Raw genomic sequence first — 19,112 nt, 5'->3', positions numbered from 1 at the left:
TTATGTTAATGAGAGTTATCCATATTGATGCCTGAAGCTGTGATTCATTCATTATAATTGTTCTGAGAATTCCATGGTATTCCATTCTCCTGATCGTGTGGGTTGTTTTCTGTTTCTTTTTTTTTGCCCTGAATTCCTTGTACTTGGCTCCAGGAGAACACGTGTGCGTGAGAGTTTCTTTCCTGACACCGTCAGGTCCTAGGGTGTGTGTAGCTTCAACTTCACTAGACAATGACATGTCACTTTCTAACGTGGCCCTGTGAATTGAAGCTTCTACCAGAAGGGTATGAGTCCTGGTTGTTCCTCATCCTTACCAACACTTGTGATTAGCAGACTTGACTTTCTGTATATCTGGTAGATATACACTGGTATCTCCTTGTGGTTTTAATATGCTGTGTCTCTGATTAAGCAAGATACAGAACAGTTCCGTCACCACCCCCGCCCAGAGGCTCCCTTGCAGTCAACCACTGTGTGGCAATGGCTGAATTGTATTCTAGAGCCTGGAGGTGCCCCTTGTGAGTGTTCTTTGAGTGTTCTTGAGCGTTCTTTCTGTCCACAGTGTACAATTCCATCAGGTGCCTGGACTCTGGGCTGCCACAGGGCTTTAATGACAGAAGAGAGTGCAGAGCTAGCTCTGGAAATCTGAGGATGACTGCTGCTTGACCACAACCCAAAATTCCTTTGAAGTTCTATCTTATGGAATTTGTGCAAACTTTAATTTCTACTCTAAAATGTATCTATGTTTATTAATTTAAAAATGACAAGTGATCTCTTTCTTGCTTCCCCTTCCCCTACCATATGAAGCTGTACTTTATCTGTGGCATCACAGTAGCCCTTTCACAGAGCTGGGTCCTATTTTACTTCAGAGGCAGGGGTCCTTTCCAAGACTTTCAAGACCTGGTGTGAAAATGGAGTCACATACAACACACTTAGGAGGTAACTGTGTTCCAGGGAGGGGCTTACAATGGGATTCCATTATGTCACTTCACCCCTCCTCACTCCTGCACTTGTGTAACTGGGTGTACCCATGTTTGATTTCCATGCTGTTTTTTAAGATCACATCTGTTATTCAAGCCCAGGAACCACCTAGACCCTTTAAACAACCTGGGATATTTGGGCAGCTCTCAGAAGCCTAGTGTGGCAAGACTCAGCATCACCTCAAGGTCACTGTACCTCTTACAAGTTTTATTTATGGGAGAATGACATTACATCTGTCTTTCTCCATCCCTGGATGCTGTAAGATCACAGGACAAAAGAATTTTAGAGGCAGAAGGGTGTGTGTGGTGAGGGGAGGGTTAGTAATCAGTCCAGCCCCTTCGTTTTGAGAGAAGAGGAAAATTTCAAGCGCTCCCGGAAACATGGCGGCAGGGGTATAAGTTTCTTAAAAGCAAGGTTGTGGGGTTTTTGGATTCCATGCTTTTCAGGTGCAAATCCTTCCCCTGGCTTCAGCCACCATCTAAATGCTGAAGGCTTGCAGTCTGTATAGTCAGCCCAGAGCTCTCTCCTAATATCCCAGCCCGATAGCCTCTGCCTACTGGACATCTCCACGGAGATGCCCGCGGCCACCCAGAGCCTGCTCCTGCCTGCCTTTTCTCAGTCTAGCCAGACTCCGAAGAGTTATCATTGCTAGCTGTTGTCCATCTCCCTGAAGCCTCTGAATCCTGCCTCTCTCGGACCCATCCACTTTGCTCTCCGCAACCACTACTGCCCTAGCCCAGGCCTGGACCCTTAAAACTGCCTCCTGTCTGCTCTCCTTCCACCCAGCCTGCCCTTTTCCAGTTATTCTTCCTGTCGCAGGGGAGTTTTGTTTCTAAAACACAAATGTGATTTTGTACCCTGATGCTCAAAGGACACATCCGTGGTTCCTGCGGTTCTCAGGGTCAAGCTTAGTCTCCCTTAACAGGGCTTGAAGGTTTTTGAATTGACCCCTGATTGCTTTGCCAACTTCATGTATCACCACTCCCTACCCTACCCTCTGAAAAAAAATTTTTTTCGTAGCTAATTCCTTGAGACAGGAAGTTTTCCCTGACTCCCTCCAAAGGCCAGAATGCTCTCCCTCCAGTGTGCCTCTCCCCTATTACTCGGTCTTTTCCTCCTGATGGGGTCTGGCTCCATAGGGTAAGAGGCCGCTTGCTTGTCTGTGGCTCTCCGTGGACTCTCAGCTTTGTGATTTGTATTTACAGCTGCATCCTGAGTACCTAGCACATAGGAGGTGCTTAATAGGTTCTTAGTGGGGTCAAATACTTTGTACAAACAAACCAAAAAGAGTGTTTTTTAAAAAGAAAGCTGCAATTCATGTACGTCTGGGGAAGCTGTATCTTCAGTGTTTCCAAGATAAAGCCCCCAGTGAAGCGGCCTCAGCCCCACCCGTGATGGGAAGGGTACAGCTGAGCACACTATATTTTCCCCCAGAGTTCATCCCCTTGGGCTCAGCCCTGAGCTCTTTATCTTTCATGGGCTTCACTGTGAGGAGCTGTGTTCTGAGGGAGACCACTCATCAGATGGATTCTGCTTTTTCCTCACAAAGGCCATGGAGAGTAAGCTGCTCGTTGGAGGAAAGAATATAGTAGATCATACAAACGAACAGCAGAAAATCCTGGAGCAGAAACGGCAGGAAATTGCAGAGCAGGTAACTTTTCATGCCTTTTTGGAGAGAATGGGGTGGGGTGAGGTGTGTTAATGCAACAGAGCAAACATCTCTTGTATTAGACTCTTCAAAGGGAACGGAACTGAAGTGTGTCAGCCCCTTCCTGGCGGGAGACCCTGATCTGGAGCACCCAGCCCCATATTCTTGTATAGACCTTGTCTCTAGGCACCCTGATCAATTTTGTGATGTTGCTCAGAAACGTCGAGAAAGAGAAATCCAGCAACAGATGGAAAGCCGCGACGAGGAGACCTTGGAACTGAAAGAGACGTACAGCTCATTGCAGCAAGAGGTGGACATCAAGACCAAGAAGCTCAAAAAGGTATGAAAGGAACGAGGCCAGGCAGAGGTGCCTTGAGGCTTGGGGCAGAGGGAGAACTCTGTTGTCTAGAGGGCTGGCCCTCTCACCTGCCTCTCCTGTCGGTTCCAGCTCTTCTCCAAGCTTCAGGCAGTGAAGGCAGAGATCCATGACCTCCAAGAAGAGCACATCAAGGAACGGCAGGAGCTGGAACAGACACAGAATGAGCTCACCAGGGAGCTGAAACTCAAGTGAGTTCTGGGCCTTCCAGGGCTCCCCCAGCACTTGCTGTGTGTTCAGGCAGAAACACACCCCTGAGGACAGGGCCCTACTTCTCTCCACCCCATCTCCTGCCACCTTGTCTGTCTTCTGTTTATTCCAAAGAAAGTTATTTTCTGTCTCTGGGTCCCATCTGTTAACTGAGATGATCTCCAAGTTCCTTTCCACTCTACCTTCCTGCCTTTAAAGAAGGCTTCTATCTATTGGTAAAAGGGAATATTTTATTAACTAGAATTTTCTGAATGGTATAATGAACAGCCAAATACCCATCACCCAGATTCCATGATAAACAATATTTTGTCCTCTATCTTTCATAAAAATATTTTAAAGCAAATCTTACGTCATGTTATCTCATTCCTATATACCTACATACATGACCACAGTTCTTTTCTTAAAAAAAGCTTTACTGAGGTATAATTCACATACCATACAAGTCACCTATTTAAAGTATACAAGTCATTTGTTTTTCTGGCAGTGCCGCGTGGCACCCGGTATCTCAGTTTCCTGACTAGGGATTGAACCTGGGCCATGGCACTGAAAGCCCGAAATCCTACCCACTAAGCCACCAGGGAACTCCCCTACAAGTCATTAAAAAAAAATACATTTACAGGGTCGTAAAGTCATCACCACAATCTAATTTTAGAACATCTGTGTGTGCCCCCCGCCCCCACCCAAAGAAACCCTGTACCAATTATCAGTCACTCCTCATTACCGCCTACCCCAGCCTAATAACTACTGGTCTACTTTCTGTCTCCATAAATTTGCCTATTCTCGACCTTTCATATAAATGGAATTATACAATATGTGGTCTTTTGTGACTGGTTTCTTTCAATTAACATGCTCTCAGGGGTCATCCATGTTGTAGCATGTTAGCACTTCATTCTTTTTAATGGCTGAACAATATTGTATTGTATGGATATTCCACATTTTTTCCATTCATTAGTTGATGGACATTTGGGTTGTTTCTACCTTTTAGTTATAATGAATAATGCTGCTGTGAACATTTGTGTACAAGTTTTATTGTGGACTTAGGTTTTCAATTCTCTTAGGTTATCCAAGAGTCTTACAGTTTTAGGTCTTACCTTTAGGTCTGTGATCCATTTTGAGTTAATTTCTTGTATAGTCTGAGGTATGGTTCCAAATGCATTCTTTTGTATGTGGATATCCAGTTGTTCCAGCACCATTTGTTGCAAAGGCTTTTCTCTCATTGTCTTTGCACCCTTGTTGAAAATCAGTTGACCATAAATGTAAGGGTTTATTTCTGAATTCTCAGTATTGTTCGATTGAGCTGTATGTCTGTCCTTATGCCAGTACCACACCGTCTTGATTACTGTAGCTTTGTAGTAAGTTTTGAAATGAGGAAATGTGAGTCTTCCAACTTTGTTGTTCTTTTTCAAGATTCTTTGTGGCTATTCAGGGTCCCTTACATTTCCATATAAACTTTAAGATTGGCTTTTCAAAGTCTGCAACAAAAAAAAGCCAGCTGGGATTTTGATAGGGACTGTGTTGACTGTATAGATCAATTTGGAGAATATTGTCATCTTAACAGTATTAAATATTCTGATCCATGAACATGGGATGTCTTTACATTTATGTAAATCTTCTTTAATTTCTGTCAAGGATGTTTATAGTTTTCAGTGCAGTCTTTGCACCTCTTTTGTTAGATTTATACCTAAGTATTTTTTTGATGCTATTGTATATGGAATTGTTTTCTTAATTTTATTTTCAGAATGTTTATTGCTAGTGTAGTGTAGAAGAAATAAAATAGATTTCTGCGTACGTAATGATATCTTTCCACCTAACAAAGTTAACATTGTTTCTCTCGTACCCTGTCCATATTCAGATTTTCTTGGTTTATTAATATTAAGATCTACATAAGAACCACATATTGCATTTGGTTATTATGTCTCTTAAGCTTATTTTAATCTGGAGCAATCCTTTTTCCTGTTAAAAACCTTTTTTCATAGTTGACTTGTTGAAAAGGCTAGGGCAGATAGCTTATAGAAACATTCCATGTTCGGGATTTGTCGGTCTGCTTCTTCACAGTGCCGTTTAACTTGTGGCTCTATCTCCCTTACTTCTCTATAACTGAAAGTGAGTGCTCAACCTTGGCTGCATACCAAAATCACCTGAGGAGTTTTTAAAAATAGTGATGCTTAGGTCCCTGCTAAGAGATTCTAATTTCACTGGTCTAGGGCAGTGGTCCTTAAACTTTCAGCAGGCACCAGATCATCTGAAGGGCTTGTTAAATGCAGATTGCTGGGCCCCACACCCAGAGAATCTGATTCAGTATGTCTGGGGTGGGGCCTGAGCATTTGCATTCACAAGTACCAGCTGTTGCTCCTGCTGGTTTGGTGAACACACTTTGAGAACCGTTGGTCTCTCATGAGGTTTGGCTAAAATATTGTAACTGCTATTGATGTGCAGCCTGGCTTGAGAACCACTGAGCTAATGGTTTCAGCCAGCAATGATCTTTGTCTGGCTCCATTATTTCATTAGGCGTTTTGCAAAATGATGTTTTTTTTATATCGGTCCTTCCACCACATTTGCTCGAAGTTTTCTTTAAAGAGGAACTTTCCAGGGGACTTCCCTGGTGGTCCAGTGGTTAAGACTACAGGTTTCCACTCCAGAGGACACAGATTCAATCCCTGGTTGGGGAACTGAGATCCTACATGCCATGAGGCGTGGCCAAAAAAGAGGAACTTTTCAAAGAGATTCTTTTTTTTTTTTTTTAAAAGGTTCCTATTTTTTATTATTTATTTATTTATTTATTTATTTGCGGTATGCGGGCCTCTCACTGCTGTGGCCTCTCCCGTTGTGGAGCACAGGCTCTTGACACGCAGGCTCAATGGCCATGGCTCACGGGCCCAGCCGCTCCGCGGCATGTGGGATCTTCCCGGACCGGGGCACGAACCCATGTCCCCTACATCGGCAGGCGGACTCTCAACCACTGCGCCACCAGGGAAGCCCTCAAAGAGATTCTTTTAATGATTAAGTTTTAAATTTGGAAAGGAGCCCTTAAAATTAAATGTATGTGTCAGTCCTCTTTCTAGGCATGTACACCTAGAAAAAAGGTCAGAACAAAATATGCCAAAATAATAAGAGTATCTCTGGGTGGTGAAATTGTGCATAATTGTATTTCTTACATTTTCTAATGTATAAATAGGACCTTTAAAATCAGAAAGAAAAAAATATATATATATGTTATAAAAAATAGTTTCTTAAATAAAGAGAAAATTTCTTCTCTCCAAAATATTTTTTTCTTTAAGGAAGCCATTTTCATTGCTATGTCTCTTATTAATATCTTTTTAAAAAATTATTATTATTATTATTATATATATTTTTGGCTGTGTTGGGTGTTTGTTGCTGCACTCAGGCTTTCTCTAGTTGTGGGGAGCGGGGCCTAGTCTTCGGTGCGGTGCGTGAGCTTCTCATTGCGGTGGCTTCTCTTGTTGCGGAGCACAGGCTCTAGGTGCGTGGGCTTCAGTAGTTGTGGCGCACGGGCTCAGTAGTTGTGGCTTGCAGGCTCTAGAGCGTAGGCTCAGTAGCTGTGGTGCATGGGCTTAGTTGCTCTGCAGCATGTGGGAGCTTCCCAGACCAGGACTCGAACCCGTGTCCCCTGCATTGGCAGTCGGATTCTTAACCACTGCGCCACCAGGGAAGTCCCTCTAATTAATATCTTTTGAATAAACAGCGAGTCAGCCTGTTTCTCATAGCACCCTCCACCTCTGTGGTGTTTGTTTTGTGTCTCTCCCACGTTAACACCCCTTTGGCATTGTTCTGTCCTGAGGTTTTGAAAGAGTGAACACAGAGAGGGGTCAGGAGATCGTCATCACCATGGAGAGACACAACCCAGTGGGTTCCAGTTTCATTGTTTGCCATGTTCCCTGGGTGCTTCTTAGGCAGAGACTCTTCTCAGGAATGGTCTTCATTCTCAGGGGTCTAAGGGACGGAAATCCATCTCGTTCTGCTCTTTGTTCTGGTGATTAGAATGTGGAGTTCTCCACCTCGGGCAACAATGCATAGGATTGGAGGAAGGCAGTTTAATTTCTAATCTGTTTTCAGCATTTTGGAAGTTAACAAGCTGGCTTAGCAGTACCAGTGGCCCTCCCAAAATACTTCACTTAGCACGTGTTCACTCCAGCGTAGCCCAGGCATTGCCGTCCTCTTTAGTCCTTTCACCTCCTCAAGCTGCTACTCCTTGGGCATAAGTGACCTTTCCATATTCCTAGGACAGACCTGTCAGCATAGCTAGGAGTGTTTGTCTATCTCAGGCAGAACCAAGTGTCATTCATGTCTGTACCCCAGCTCTTTGTATGATGCTAGGCCCATAGTACCTGCTCAGTAAATGTTTGCTGAGTGACTTGACCCTTGCCTATTACTTACTTCATGTGGGACCAGATAGCCAACACCCCATTCATATTCTTTCTCCATCTATTCACCCGTGTATGTGTGCTGTTACAGGCATCTTATCATAGAAAACTTCATCCCTCTGGAAGAAAAAAGTAAAATTATGAATAGATCCTTCTTTGATGAAGAGGAAGATCATTGGAAATTACATCCTATAACCAGACTGGAGTAAGTCACAAATGACTTCAAGTAGACTTTAAGGTGGGGAGGAGGGAAAGAATGTTGATAAGCTGGGCTTGGCCAGAGAGCTATGGTAAGAATACAGTTTGATCCCTTTAAACTTGGAACCAATTGCAGGTCTTTGTGGCTGCCATAAGTCCATGAGGTAAAAGTTTGGTGATGAGTATGGTATTAGGAATTGGGAGACTTTATCACAGTGAACTAATGACCTTTCCCAAGTTTCTGCTTTTCAGCTCCCCCAGCTGTCAAGTGAAACTGATGGGCCAAGGGAGGGGCGGTACATAGGTGTTCTCTTACGTGTCAGTCTGGCAACGTGGAGAAGGATTCTCAGTCTGCATCTGGATTCCGCTGCAAAGATGGGAGATGTCTGCCAAGGCTGCAGGGGTGGAGAGTGTCTACAGCTAGGCTTCGTGCCTGCTGTCTAAGAACTGGAGGATGACTCGGGGCCCTTCCAGCTTAAGAGATGCGTGATGCTCACACTTGAATCAGAAAGCCACTCCAGCAGAAAATATAAGCAGCTCCTGCCCCGTTTACATGTCAGCCTTCAGTCCAGGGAGTTTCTTGCTTCAGGTTCTAGCTAAAGAAGGCTGAGTTTCTGAGTGCTGGTTCCACAGTACCGATCCTGGGACTGTGGAACACACTCCAGCCAGGGCTTTGACCACCACAGTCCATTTCCAGGAATCAACAGATGATGAAGCGGCCAGTATCAGCTGTGGGATACAAGAGACCATTGAGCCAGCACGCAAGAATGTCCATGATGATTCGTCCAGAGGCTCGATATAGGGTGAGAAGATTGTACTCGCGTTTCTCTCTCCTCTCTCTTAGAAGAGATTAGATTTATGTAAACCCTTAGGCACCGGTTTGCAAAGTCACAGTTTGTATCCTCTTCCCAGAGGGACCTGAGGACAGTTATATTAATAATAGCAATTATAACAAATAATAGATAAATATAATTAATAAATAACAAATGATAATAAATAAAAAGGTAAAAGAGAATGAGATTTAGCAAATCAGGAGGGAAGGAGGAGAGTCCAAACATACTGTCCGTGTAGCCAATAATAAGCTTCAGAATGGCCTTGCGGGGAGATGGGAAGGAAAGTAGACGTCTAGTAACAGGAGATGGAAATGCGTTAAAGAGCTGACGGTCCTTCCATTTAACATAATGTGTGTGAGTCAAGTAGTTATTTGAAGTGACATAATGGATGACTATTTAATGATCCAAACGTATTTTACAATAAAAATACTGTACAGCCTTCTATTGATAAGCACTTGCTGTGTGCCAGGCACTGTACTCAGCACTTTGCTGCTTTCTCTAATTGAGCCCTCTCACCTACTCTGTTCGGTCAGTCCTGTGGCTTAAAGGTCAGGTAGCTGGTAAGTGGATGAATCAGGAGACACGTGTGTTTTTAAGTTATAGAGCAATTGGTACTGGAAGTGTATATATGAATTAAAAAATCTGGTGCGAAGTAGATCAGAATATGAACTGGTTGTCACTGGTTAATGGAAGTGAACTCATCTAAATTTTCTTCTTTTTGCTTATCTGTATTTTCTAACTATCAGTGGGGAACTGGTATGACTTTTATTGATTTATCTATTTAGGCCGCACTATATGGCTTATGGGATCTTAGTTCCCCGACCGGGGATCGAACCTGGCCACAGCAATGAAAGCACCAAGTCCTAACCACTGGACCACCAGGGAATTCCCTGTATTACTTTTATAATGAAAGATTTTCACTTAAAAATTTTTAAATGTTTTTGAATCTCCCTTAGCAGCCAGAGCAAAACAGATTAGGATTAGTTAGCTCCTCAGGCACTGTTCTTCCTGGCATTGAGTTATTTTACATAAAGAAAACAAAAGCAAAAAAGATGTATTAGGTGTGGCTTTATGTAGTGGAAGATGAGTGACGTGTCACACAGAATCCTCAGAAACTTTTTTCTAGCAGTTTCAGAGAGTGCCGGTTATTTCATGTCTTAAGCCAAAAACATGATTTTAAAGCCTACAAATCAAATATGTGGGTTTCCAGGTGGCTTACCTTGATCTAAAGGTAGAATTTAAAGCAGTGGCTCTCAGGTGATTTTTTAGCAATGGACCGGCTCCATTAAGAGAAATGTTATGCAGTATCTCAACATATAAAATTGATCAGTGGAGCCACGCCATTCTTTCCCCCACCTTCTCCCAGCTGGGGCCCCTTGTGCCCCCTCTGGGGCCCTGGGGCTTGAACTCCACTGCGTGGGAGGAGCTAGAGGGGAAGATGTGGAACCATGGGTGTTCTTCCCTCTTCACACTCAACTTGGTATTTAGGAGCTAGGTAAAGGCCCACCACGGGATATCAAGTGAGGGACTCTATCTCCAAGGCCAGTTATGAGGCAGGGCCCAGTCTGATATTTAAAATGTGGCAATAAGCACATATACTGCCACACACACACCCTCCACATATATACACCATACCTGCCTCCTTCCCTCTGCAACCAAAAAGTTCATCAAAGCTGCCGTAGGTGGGGAGATTATTGGTGACTACTATTTTCTCCTGCGTATCTTTTTGTATTTTCACATTGTCTACAATAAATGGGGTTTACTTAATTTATTCTTTTCCCCTGATTATTCCCCTTAGGATAGAATACATGTTCGTTGTTTTGTTTTGTTTTTTTAAAAAAAAGGAAAATAGAGCTTCCCTGGTGGCGCAGTGGTTGAGAGTCTGCCTGCCGATGCAGGGGACGTGGGTTCGTGCCCTGGTCCAGGAGGATCCCACATGCCACAGAGCGGCTAGGCCCATGAGCCATGGCCGCTGAGCCTGCGCGTCCGGAGCCTGTGCTCCACAATGGGAGAGGCCACAACAGTGAGAGGCCCACGTACCACAAAAAAAAAAAAAAAAGGGAAAATAGAGAAAAGCATAGAGAAGAAAATAAAAATCATCTGTAATTGCACCAGGAAAAAAGTTATAAAACTACATCACTTCTTCCAGGCAGGCCCTTGGTAGGCTTTGAGTAGCATGCAATTTGCAGTTCTGTTCTTGGGTTTAGATTGCTTGAACTCTCTGCATCCTAGCTGGTCTTGGCTCTGCTTCTGCAGGCAGAAAACATCGTGCTGCTGGAGCTGGACATGCCCAGCCGGACCACCAGAGACTACGAGGGGCCCGCCATTGCCCCCAAAGTCCAAGCCGCGTTGGATGCGGCTCTGCAGGATGAAGATGAGATACAGGTGGACGCATCATCCTTTGAAAGCACTGCAAATAAGAAACCCAAGGCTAGGTGAGTGGCTTTTGGTGACCTATGTTTGAACAGAACATGTTTGAACGAGGACAAATGAGGGGAGAGGGTGGCAAAAGTGCTTGTTTATCATGGAAGTAAGTGGCAGAGCCAGAGTTAACCTAGGTCTATCTGAATCCACAACCCAGGCTCTGAGCCTCAGTTTAAATGACCAAGGATTTAATTTGGTGCTAAATTAGAAATCCTACCTTATTAAATTCTGGATTTGAAGTTTAAGGAAAATAATTGAGTGAAAAACCAAAAAAGGAGTGAATTCTACCTGCAAACTTAGTATTTTTTTACCAATTTGGAGAAGACAGTCAAAATATGATTTTAATGGAATAACAGTTGCTGAGAATCAGAGGCCCTCCCCTGAGATCTCACTCCTCCGTTGGCAGCTTGTGTTGGCCATTGAAGAGAGGCAGGCTGTGCCAGTCTCTGGTGGTTTTACAATTGAAAGTCCACTGAGGCAAGGCCACCCTGAGATGTAATGGCATTTGATGGGAAAGGAATCTGATCTGTGTCAGAGACGGGATGTGTAATGTACATATGTGCTTGACTTTTGCAGACCTAAAAGTGGAAGGAAGTCGGGATCCTCCTCCTCTTCCTCAGGAACCCCCGCATCTCAGCTTTATCCACAGTCTCGGGGGCTGGTTCCAAAGTAAACCCACTTCCTCCTCTCCCAGGGTATAAACAGCGTTTGCCTTCTGAGAGAAGAGACAAGCCAAAACCCGCAGAGAGGACTCGAGCCCAAACCCAGAACCATTCCCCTGGGGAGAAGCGATAGCCTCTTTGCAGATTAACCAACTTAATCTGGTTGGAACATAATCTGGAACTCAGCTCCTCTGGGAACCGTCCTTTAATTAGCATCTCAGAAATGCATGGGTAAGGTAAAGCGCTATAGCCGAATTGGAAAGCAAGAGAATGACCAGTGACCTTGCTTCCCTTCTCCCTTGCCTCCTTCTCCTCTCCCTTCCCTTGCCCTCCCACCCTCTCCCGTCTCCTTTCTAGCCTGTTCTTTACACTGGGCTCCCTTCTTGTTGAACAATAGGGCAGAATCAGGAGTCACCTTAGCAGGACCAAGTCTTTGGAGGCTCAGGATAAAATGATACTGAGGTTGGAAAACGAAAGCCCTAGAACTTGAACAGGTGCTTGTTTTTGTAGGTAGAAATGAGAAATCTCATTTGGAGCCAAGCCTCCGAGGGGCACAGTCCATGCCCCTCAGTAAGAAGTGGGTCTCCCTCTGGGATCTGCTGAAGGAGTAAGTGTTTTTCGAGGAAGCTACCGACTTCTGCTCCAGAAGGATTCAATGTCAGAGGCAATAGAAATAACATTCCCTTTGCCTCCTTGGAGAGTTTAGGGAAACAGCTTCTTTAAAACCTCAAAACCATGACCATCTTGTCAAAGACATAAATCTGTAAGTTGATGCCATGTCCATACACCGTGTCACTTTACTCTTCATTTGTCACCACTTTCCCCATGCACGCATACTCTGAGCATCCCTGCCTGGGCCCATCCTCTGCCTCCAGAGCATGCTCTGCAGTGGGCCTGATTTGTGGGAGAAGGGAGGCTGGCTCTGCCTTCTCTGATGGGACGAGAGCTGGGGGGACGAGACGCATAGTGGCACTTTTGCATCCCCCGTTTTGTTCCGTACTTGCATAGACAGCATTGGGGTGACTAGGCAGGTCAAGAGTCACGAGGCTTGGTGCATTGGCAAGGGAAGACATAACAGATGGAAGCAGAGGAATCCTGCCTGCCTTCAGCAGAAAACTCACCTAATCCTAGAACTGTGGCTCTTCTCAGGCAGAGCCAAAGGTGGTGGCGAGGCGTGGCTGTGCGATCGAATAGGCTCAGAGGAGAGAGTTAGGAATTTCCGTTTACATATACTAGTTTGGTTTGTAAGTTTTAGTTACTCGTATTATTGAAATTCAAAGCTTCATTTTACGTTGGTCATTAGGTGAATGTTACTCATTTCCCCCTAAGCGAAGCTCATAAACGTGTGCGGGTGTGCAAGCACAAGCTTCCAGTGTGTCTGTGTGTGTTTGTAAGAGAGAGAGAGAGAGATGAAGAACTTGCCCGACTTTAGAAATATGCTACCGTGCAGTTGTTGCCTTTGTCTGTATTAAAGGCCCGTTGAATGATTAATCCAGGCTGGAAGCTCCCACGTGGGTGTCTGAGTCCACGAGCCAAGTCTGAGGGGACAATATGCGTCCCCAGTCGGCCACACCGGCGCACCTTGCTGGCACGGTGCCTCGGGAAGGTGGCGACTCAGGTGGGCCTTGAGTTATACTTTAACTCAGCTGCTCAGTTCCCAGGGCACATTTCTGGATCAGAACCCGTGGGAAAGAGGAGGTGCCAAGTGCAATGTCTTAGTGCTCTACAAATGGAGCTCTGTCGTCTGACAGCTTGTCTCCTTTTTATAACCATTCTTTCTGAACCCAGGGCCCTTTTCAGCAATTCCCAGAGCATAATGGAGGCATCCCTCATCGTTCTCGGGATCGAACTCTGCTTCTTGATTATTAACTAAGAGTTTACCTGTTTGAACAGGAACCAGATAATGAGGTGGGTAGCCTAAGATGGTGACCTGCCGGTTACACCTGTCTCTTGCACCACATTTCCTCGAAGCTAGTCTGAATTCTCTAGGCTGAACATGTCCATTTGGCAAATCTGAGAATTGAAAATTGCAGATAACACTGTAGCTGAATACTGATGTCTCGAGGTGGCTATTCTGAATACAGGTGGTTGAGTGACCGTAGAACTTTTCTAAGAAGGCAAAAGAAGAAAGCCAAGTTGACAGGCAGGATTATGAAAACAGGCTTGCCTTGTACTTGGCTGTGTTCATCTGGTGGTCTGTGAAACGAAGTAGAAGGACACCTGGGTGGAGGTGAAGCCGTCCCATCCCAGAGCAGTCTCCGGTGCTTTTCTTCTCTCAAAATGGATCCGAGAAATGTTCGAATAGAGTAGACAGTAGAATGTCTTGCTGACACCGGAAAGCTGCTGCTTTGGGCTCTGAATTGAGCCAAATGTGTAGACCTACCAAGTCGACTGAGGGACCTGGTTTTCATGTCTGTAGTCATGCTAGAATGTTCCAAGCCATCTGAGGGCCTTCAAGTCAGCAGCAGCTAATGAAGTCTGGCAGCAAGTCTAACAGGATCTAAGAAGCTCATCTGAGAGAAGGAGTTTGAGACGGAGTGTGCAACCCCCCTCAGTGAGGCCCCCTTTTGCTCTGATTGGTAGGAATGTATCTGGCTTCCGATTTCAAATCCCATGTCTCCCAGGCCCCTGGATTCAGAACCCAAGGCCGCAAATCATAGGCATGAAGCACTTTCTTAAGACTCCGCCCTAATATTGGATTGTCCTCCGTCGAATGCCTGCATGCTGCTTGAATCTCACCACCCGCACCTCCACGACCAAGGGCGTCAGAGAGTTCTGCAGCTCAGGCGTGGGCCATGCCCCACTTCTGTCTGACTCTTGTAAGTCCTCCTTCACTGAATGTAGAATCGTTGCCAGGTTTCTGAGAAGCGTCGATTCCCTGTTAACGTGGGATATCAGTTCTGCCTCACATTTCCCACTTGAGGTCGAGGCTCACTGCAAACAACGCCTTGGGCCATCTCAGCGCCATCAGTGGACGAAAAGGGGGCTGTTAATATTCTCTGAAAGCCATAATCGGAATGCTCAAAGGGACCTGGATAAGAAGAGTGGGCCTGGCTATTGTCTGTCATGCAAGGTTTTGTCTTGTACTGTTCAGAAATCTGCCCCCCTTCTCCCCACCCTTGTTTCTTGAATGAAATGCTTTTGAGGTTATTTATGAAAGGAGTGATCCTGGGGCAGGCAGGAGGCAGTGGGCTTTATGGCTCCTTGGAGTTACTATTGATCTTGACCTTCTCTTTGGCTACCTTTAGACAAAGAATATGCCAATACTTGGGGCTCTAATTTTACAACTCATATTTATTTGTATCATCTCTTTGTCTAGGAATGTAAAAGTGATTCTAAACTAAGATGTGTAATAAAAATCAATCAGATTTATTGTACTTACAAAAAGGTGTCCTCATAAATGACTAACGTTTTTGAAAATGACTTGCCTGTGGCTGACACACTGCCCATTTCTCTAAACATTTGAATTTTTCTAGTGAAAGGAGGGTGGGAATGGAAAATGAAGATTGAGTTGGAATGTTGGCATTTTAAAAATATAGCAGTGAGGTAAAGGGACATGAAATGAAGAAAGAGTGATGAGTGCTTCTCGTGTTTTTCCATGAAGGTTCCTGAGACAGGCATGAAATTTCTTTTAATTTCTGTGTTTTGTTTTTTATGTTTCTTTAAATTTATTACATATTATACTTTAAAATATATATCTTTTTTTAACACAGAAATATTTCATGTTATTTACCATCAAGAAAAAAAATACCAGAAATGGGCCACTTGTTGGTCTTATGGTTTCTCGTATGCTCAGGCCTGCTGGCGTGTCTCCCTGGGGGTCATGTACCCTGTCTGAGGAGTGGGGACTCAGTAGAAGGAGCTCAGACCGTGGACTCCAGGCTGGGCTTGAATCCTGGTTGTGCCTCTGCTTACTAGTTGTGTGACTATGAGGAATTTAGTTTATCTCTCTGAACCTTGGGGTCCTTGTCTGTAAAATAGGGCCAATAATCCCCACCTAGCAGGGCCATTGTGGAGGATTAGCATTACATTTAAAGCAACAAGTACTCAGGTATGTGGATGAGAGCAGACATTTTAAAATGTGGTTAATAGGAATTCCCTGGTGGTCCAGTGATTAGGACTCCATGCTTTCACTGCCGTGGTCCGGGTTCAATCCCTGGTCGGGGAACTAAGAGCCCGCAAGCCACGCGGTATGGCCAAAAAATAATAAAATATGGTTATTGCTGTGACAGGACCCTGTGTTCAGAAGACATCGTGAACAATTTGTATCCTAAGAAACTAGAAGCTATTACTGGGCATATTATGTTTAGAAAACCCTAGGCCTCTATAGAAAAGCTGCTCATCACTTAACAAATACATGTTGAGTACCTACTATGTGCCATGCTGTTCTGGGCACTGGATATAGAAATGTGAGAGCAACATGGTCGCTGCCTGCATGGAGCTTGTGCTTTAATGGGGAGGGAGGCAGGGTAAATGGTAACCTAATGCACACAAAAGTAGAATTACAAATCATGACAAGTGCCATGAAGTGATATTATAAGACATTATGAGAGTAACGGGCCTAATTGGGGTTGGGCGAGTAAAGAGGGGAAGGGCTTTCTGGAGAAATGGCATAAAGTGAGATTTAGAGGACAAGGAGTTATCTGGACAAGAAAGTAAGGAAGGGAATTTGTTTAAAGAGGGAACAGCGTTTGTGAAGGCCTTTTGTAGCAGACAAGTAGAATTTCACAGGAAGTGATCTGCAGTCCTTTTTTACCCTCACTAGGGGGAAGCATGGAGAACTACTATAGAATTTAGTAGAGGACTTTTAAAATATATATACCAACAAGAAATGTAAAGAGCACAGAGAAGACGGTGGCCTATGTGATTAGGCAAATGATTCTTAACTCTTCATAAGATGGCCTCAAACTATGTGTAATGTCCCTATAGCCCCCTTTCTTTCCAAAATGATTTAGATTAGCTTAGCTTGTATATAATTATTGGTTGAGAACAGATCAAAACTCATTAGCCAGAAAGCAAGGGTTCAGAGTGTGATTTGAAGAATTCTGAGTGTGTTCTTGAAAGTGGCAGAAATCTGGGTGGGTCAGGGGCTAAATATCAGGGGAGGTACAGGGCAGGGTTGCTGGGCAACTTGGAAATTCCTGCTGACTCACCAAGTTGTCTTCTCATCTTCCGGGTTGTTTAAAAAAAAAAAAATCAAGAAACTACTCAAACCTTGTGTGATGTAGTAAGAAATATATGGGGTCTTTATCCCCCCCAAACTTCTACAACTCTCGAAATTTCCTGAGTGATAAGAGTATCTTTTGGTATTCCTAACAAGCTCCTTTCAACCATACCTGAGCTTATGCTAATAAAGTGACCCACGGATAACTTCAGGATGGAGGCTGGTTGCCAGAGGAACCGATCATGTGATTAGCGTGGGAACTTTTAGCACCCCTCCTGACCTCCAGGGAGGGGAGAGGAACTGTAGATTGAGTTAATCACCAATAGTCAATGATTCAATCAATCGTGCCTACCTAATGGAACCTCCATAAAAGCCCCTAAATGATGGGGGTTTGGAGCGCTTCCAGGTTGGCGAACACACGAAGGTGCTGGGAGGATGGCATGCCCGAAAAGGGCAAGGAGGCTCTGCGCTCTTCCCCCAACCTTGCACTATGCATTTCTTCCATTTGGATGTTCCTGAGTTGCATCCTTTATAGTAAACCGGTAATAGTAGCTACAGTGCTTTCCTGAGTTCCGTGAGCCATTCATTCTAGTAATTATTTAACCTGAGGACAGGACTGTGGAAACCCTCGACAGTTATAGCTGGTTGGTCAGAGGTACAAGTGGCAACCTGGGACTTTGGACTAGCATCTGAATTCGGGGCAGTCTTGTGGGACCGAGTCCTGAAATACTGGGAGTTAGTGTCAGTACTGAATTGAATTGTAGGACACCCACTTGGTGTCTGGAGAATCAGAAAATTATCGGGTGGAGGGAAAAAACCCATACATTTCATCATCATAAGTACTGTGAATAAAAACAGTTGACCTTGGAAACTGTTTTGAACTTTACACTGGTATTTTGTCTCGGGGCGCGTGATTTTGGCAGGTCCTTTTGTACTAGAGTTGCTATCTGATTGAATTTTACCCTGAGAATCTGGTCTCCAAGGACTGTGCGGTGGTCACATCTGCCAACTGGGTTGTCGGTGGCATTTATCAAGGACGTAACTGTAGCTCTCACAGCTGCTCCTGTTTCATCCTCTGTTTCTATCAGCAGCCTGTGGTAAACCGTCCCCGGGTGCTTCGGTTAGGCGGGCTGACTGGGGACTGGCTTTTGGGGCGGGGCAACGGGCAGAGAGAGGGGTGGCTCACCCGCGTGGCTGGGGACAGTGCAGCCCACAGGAACTTGTTGAATGCTTGCTGAGTGCCAGGTGTCTTGCTCTGCACTGGAGACCGAGAGGAGTGAAATGCTCTCCAGCCCTTCTGAGGCGGGGAGAGACAAAAGCACCGAAGGACGGTGATTCAGAGTGGTTAGCACCTCTGAGAAGGCCAGCCTCCTCTCCTCCCGCTGCTCTCCCAGGCCTCCTTTTGGTTCTGGGTTATACCAAGCGCTTTCATGCCGTGACCCCTTCACATGTGCTGTGCCCTCTCTCTGGAAATTTCTCTCCACTCTTTGCTTGGCTCACTCATACTCATTGATCAGGTACCAGTTTAATGTCATTTCTTCCAAGAAGCCTTCCCCAACCATCCATTCTGGTTTCCCCCCATCTCCACCTGGCTGTGTGGTGTCTCTCACTAAATAAACCGTGCTTCCTTCTTAGCCCTTTCCCCAACTTGCGATGAATGTATCTCTTTGCATTGGTCTCCCCCACTAGACAATAAGTTCCCTGAGGGCATGTCCTGTTGTCTTCTTAGGTTTGACACTTAGGTGGATCAGCTAGTTGGGTCGGTGCTGACACCCACAGCTCAGGACAGAGTGTTTTCTGTCAGAGGAAGGAGTGATAGGACAGGAGAGGTGGAGGAAGCCTTCACAGAGGAGGCCGCATTGAGCGGTGCTCCTGAATATTGGGTAGGGTTTCACCCGCCTGAGAGGAGGGAAGGACATGCCAGGCGAAGGCAACAGCATGAACGAGACACGGGGCTCCTGCTGGGGAACCCGAGGCCTGGAGTGCTGGGAGTGGAGAGTGAGAAGGGATTCAACTCCAAGGCACAGCCTGTAGATAGAGGGGCAGCCCTCGGAGGCTTTTGAGGGTGTTTGGCGGGGGCGGGGGCGGGGGCGGGGGCGACACCCAGCCCTATTTATTGCACTCCAGCATTTTCTCCTTAAGCCAGCCTCTCATGCTACTATTTCTCTCTGAGATAACAGGAAGTAATTTCACTAAGTGCTGCTTTAAGTTTGCCTGCTGTTCACACAGGTTTTCTG

At 45.2% G+C, this 19,112-nt stretch overlaps 1 protein-coding gene across 3 annotated transcripts in view; it reads left to right on the top strand.

The window, feature by feature from the left end:
* KIF3B (kinesin family member 3B) overlaps positions 1–15,309 on the top strand; it is a 38,569-nt gene extending 23,260 nt beyond the window's left edge. For 2 of the 3 annotated variants that reach the window (XM_081255486.1, XM_081255485.1), the window contains 7 exons: positions 2,528–2,629; positions 2,844–2,966; positions 3,075–3,193; positions 7,686–7,799; positions 8,490–8,595; positions 10,882–11,060; positions 11,626–15,309. In XM_081255486.1, coding sequence (XP_081111612.1) covers positions 2,528–2,629; positions 2,844–2,966; positions 3,075–3,193; positions 7,686–7,799; positions 8,490–8,595; positions 10,882–11,060; positions 11,626–11,722 — 840 coding nt within the window. In that variant the 3' untranslated portion in view covers positions 11,723–15,309. The remainder of the gene's footprint in view (positions 1–2,527; positions 2,630–2,843; positions 2,967–3,074; positions 3,194–7,685; positions 7,800–8,489; positions 8,596–10,881; positions 11,061–11,625) is intronic. The other variant, XM_081255487.1, reaches the window with a different exon arrangement.
* The last annotated feature ends 3,803 nt before the right edge of the window (positions 15,310–19,112 follow it).

Source organism: Mesoplodon bidens (assembly GCF_964165515.1).
Source record: "Mesoplodon bidens genome assembly, chromosome: 15".
Classification (NCBI taxonomy): Eukaryota; Metazoa; Chordata; class Mammalia; order Artiodactyla; family Ziphiidae; genus Mesoplodon; species Mesoplodon bidens.
Note: the sequence above shows the minus strand (reverse complement) of the source record. Positions and strands in the feature narration are given on the sequence as shown.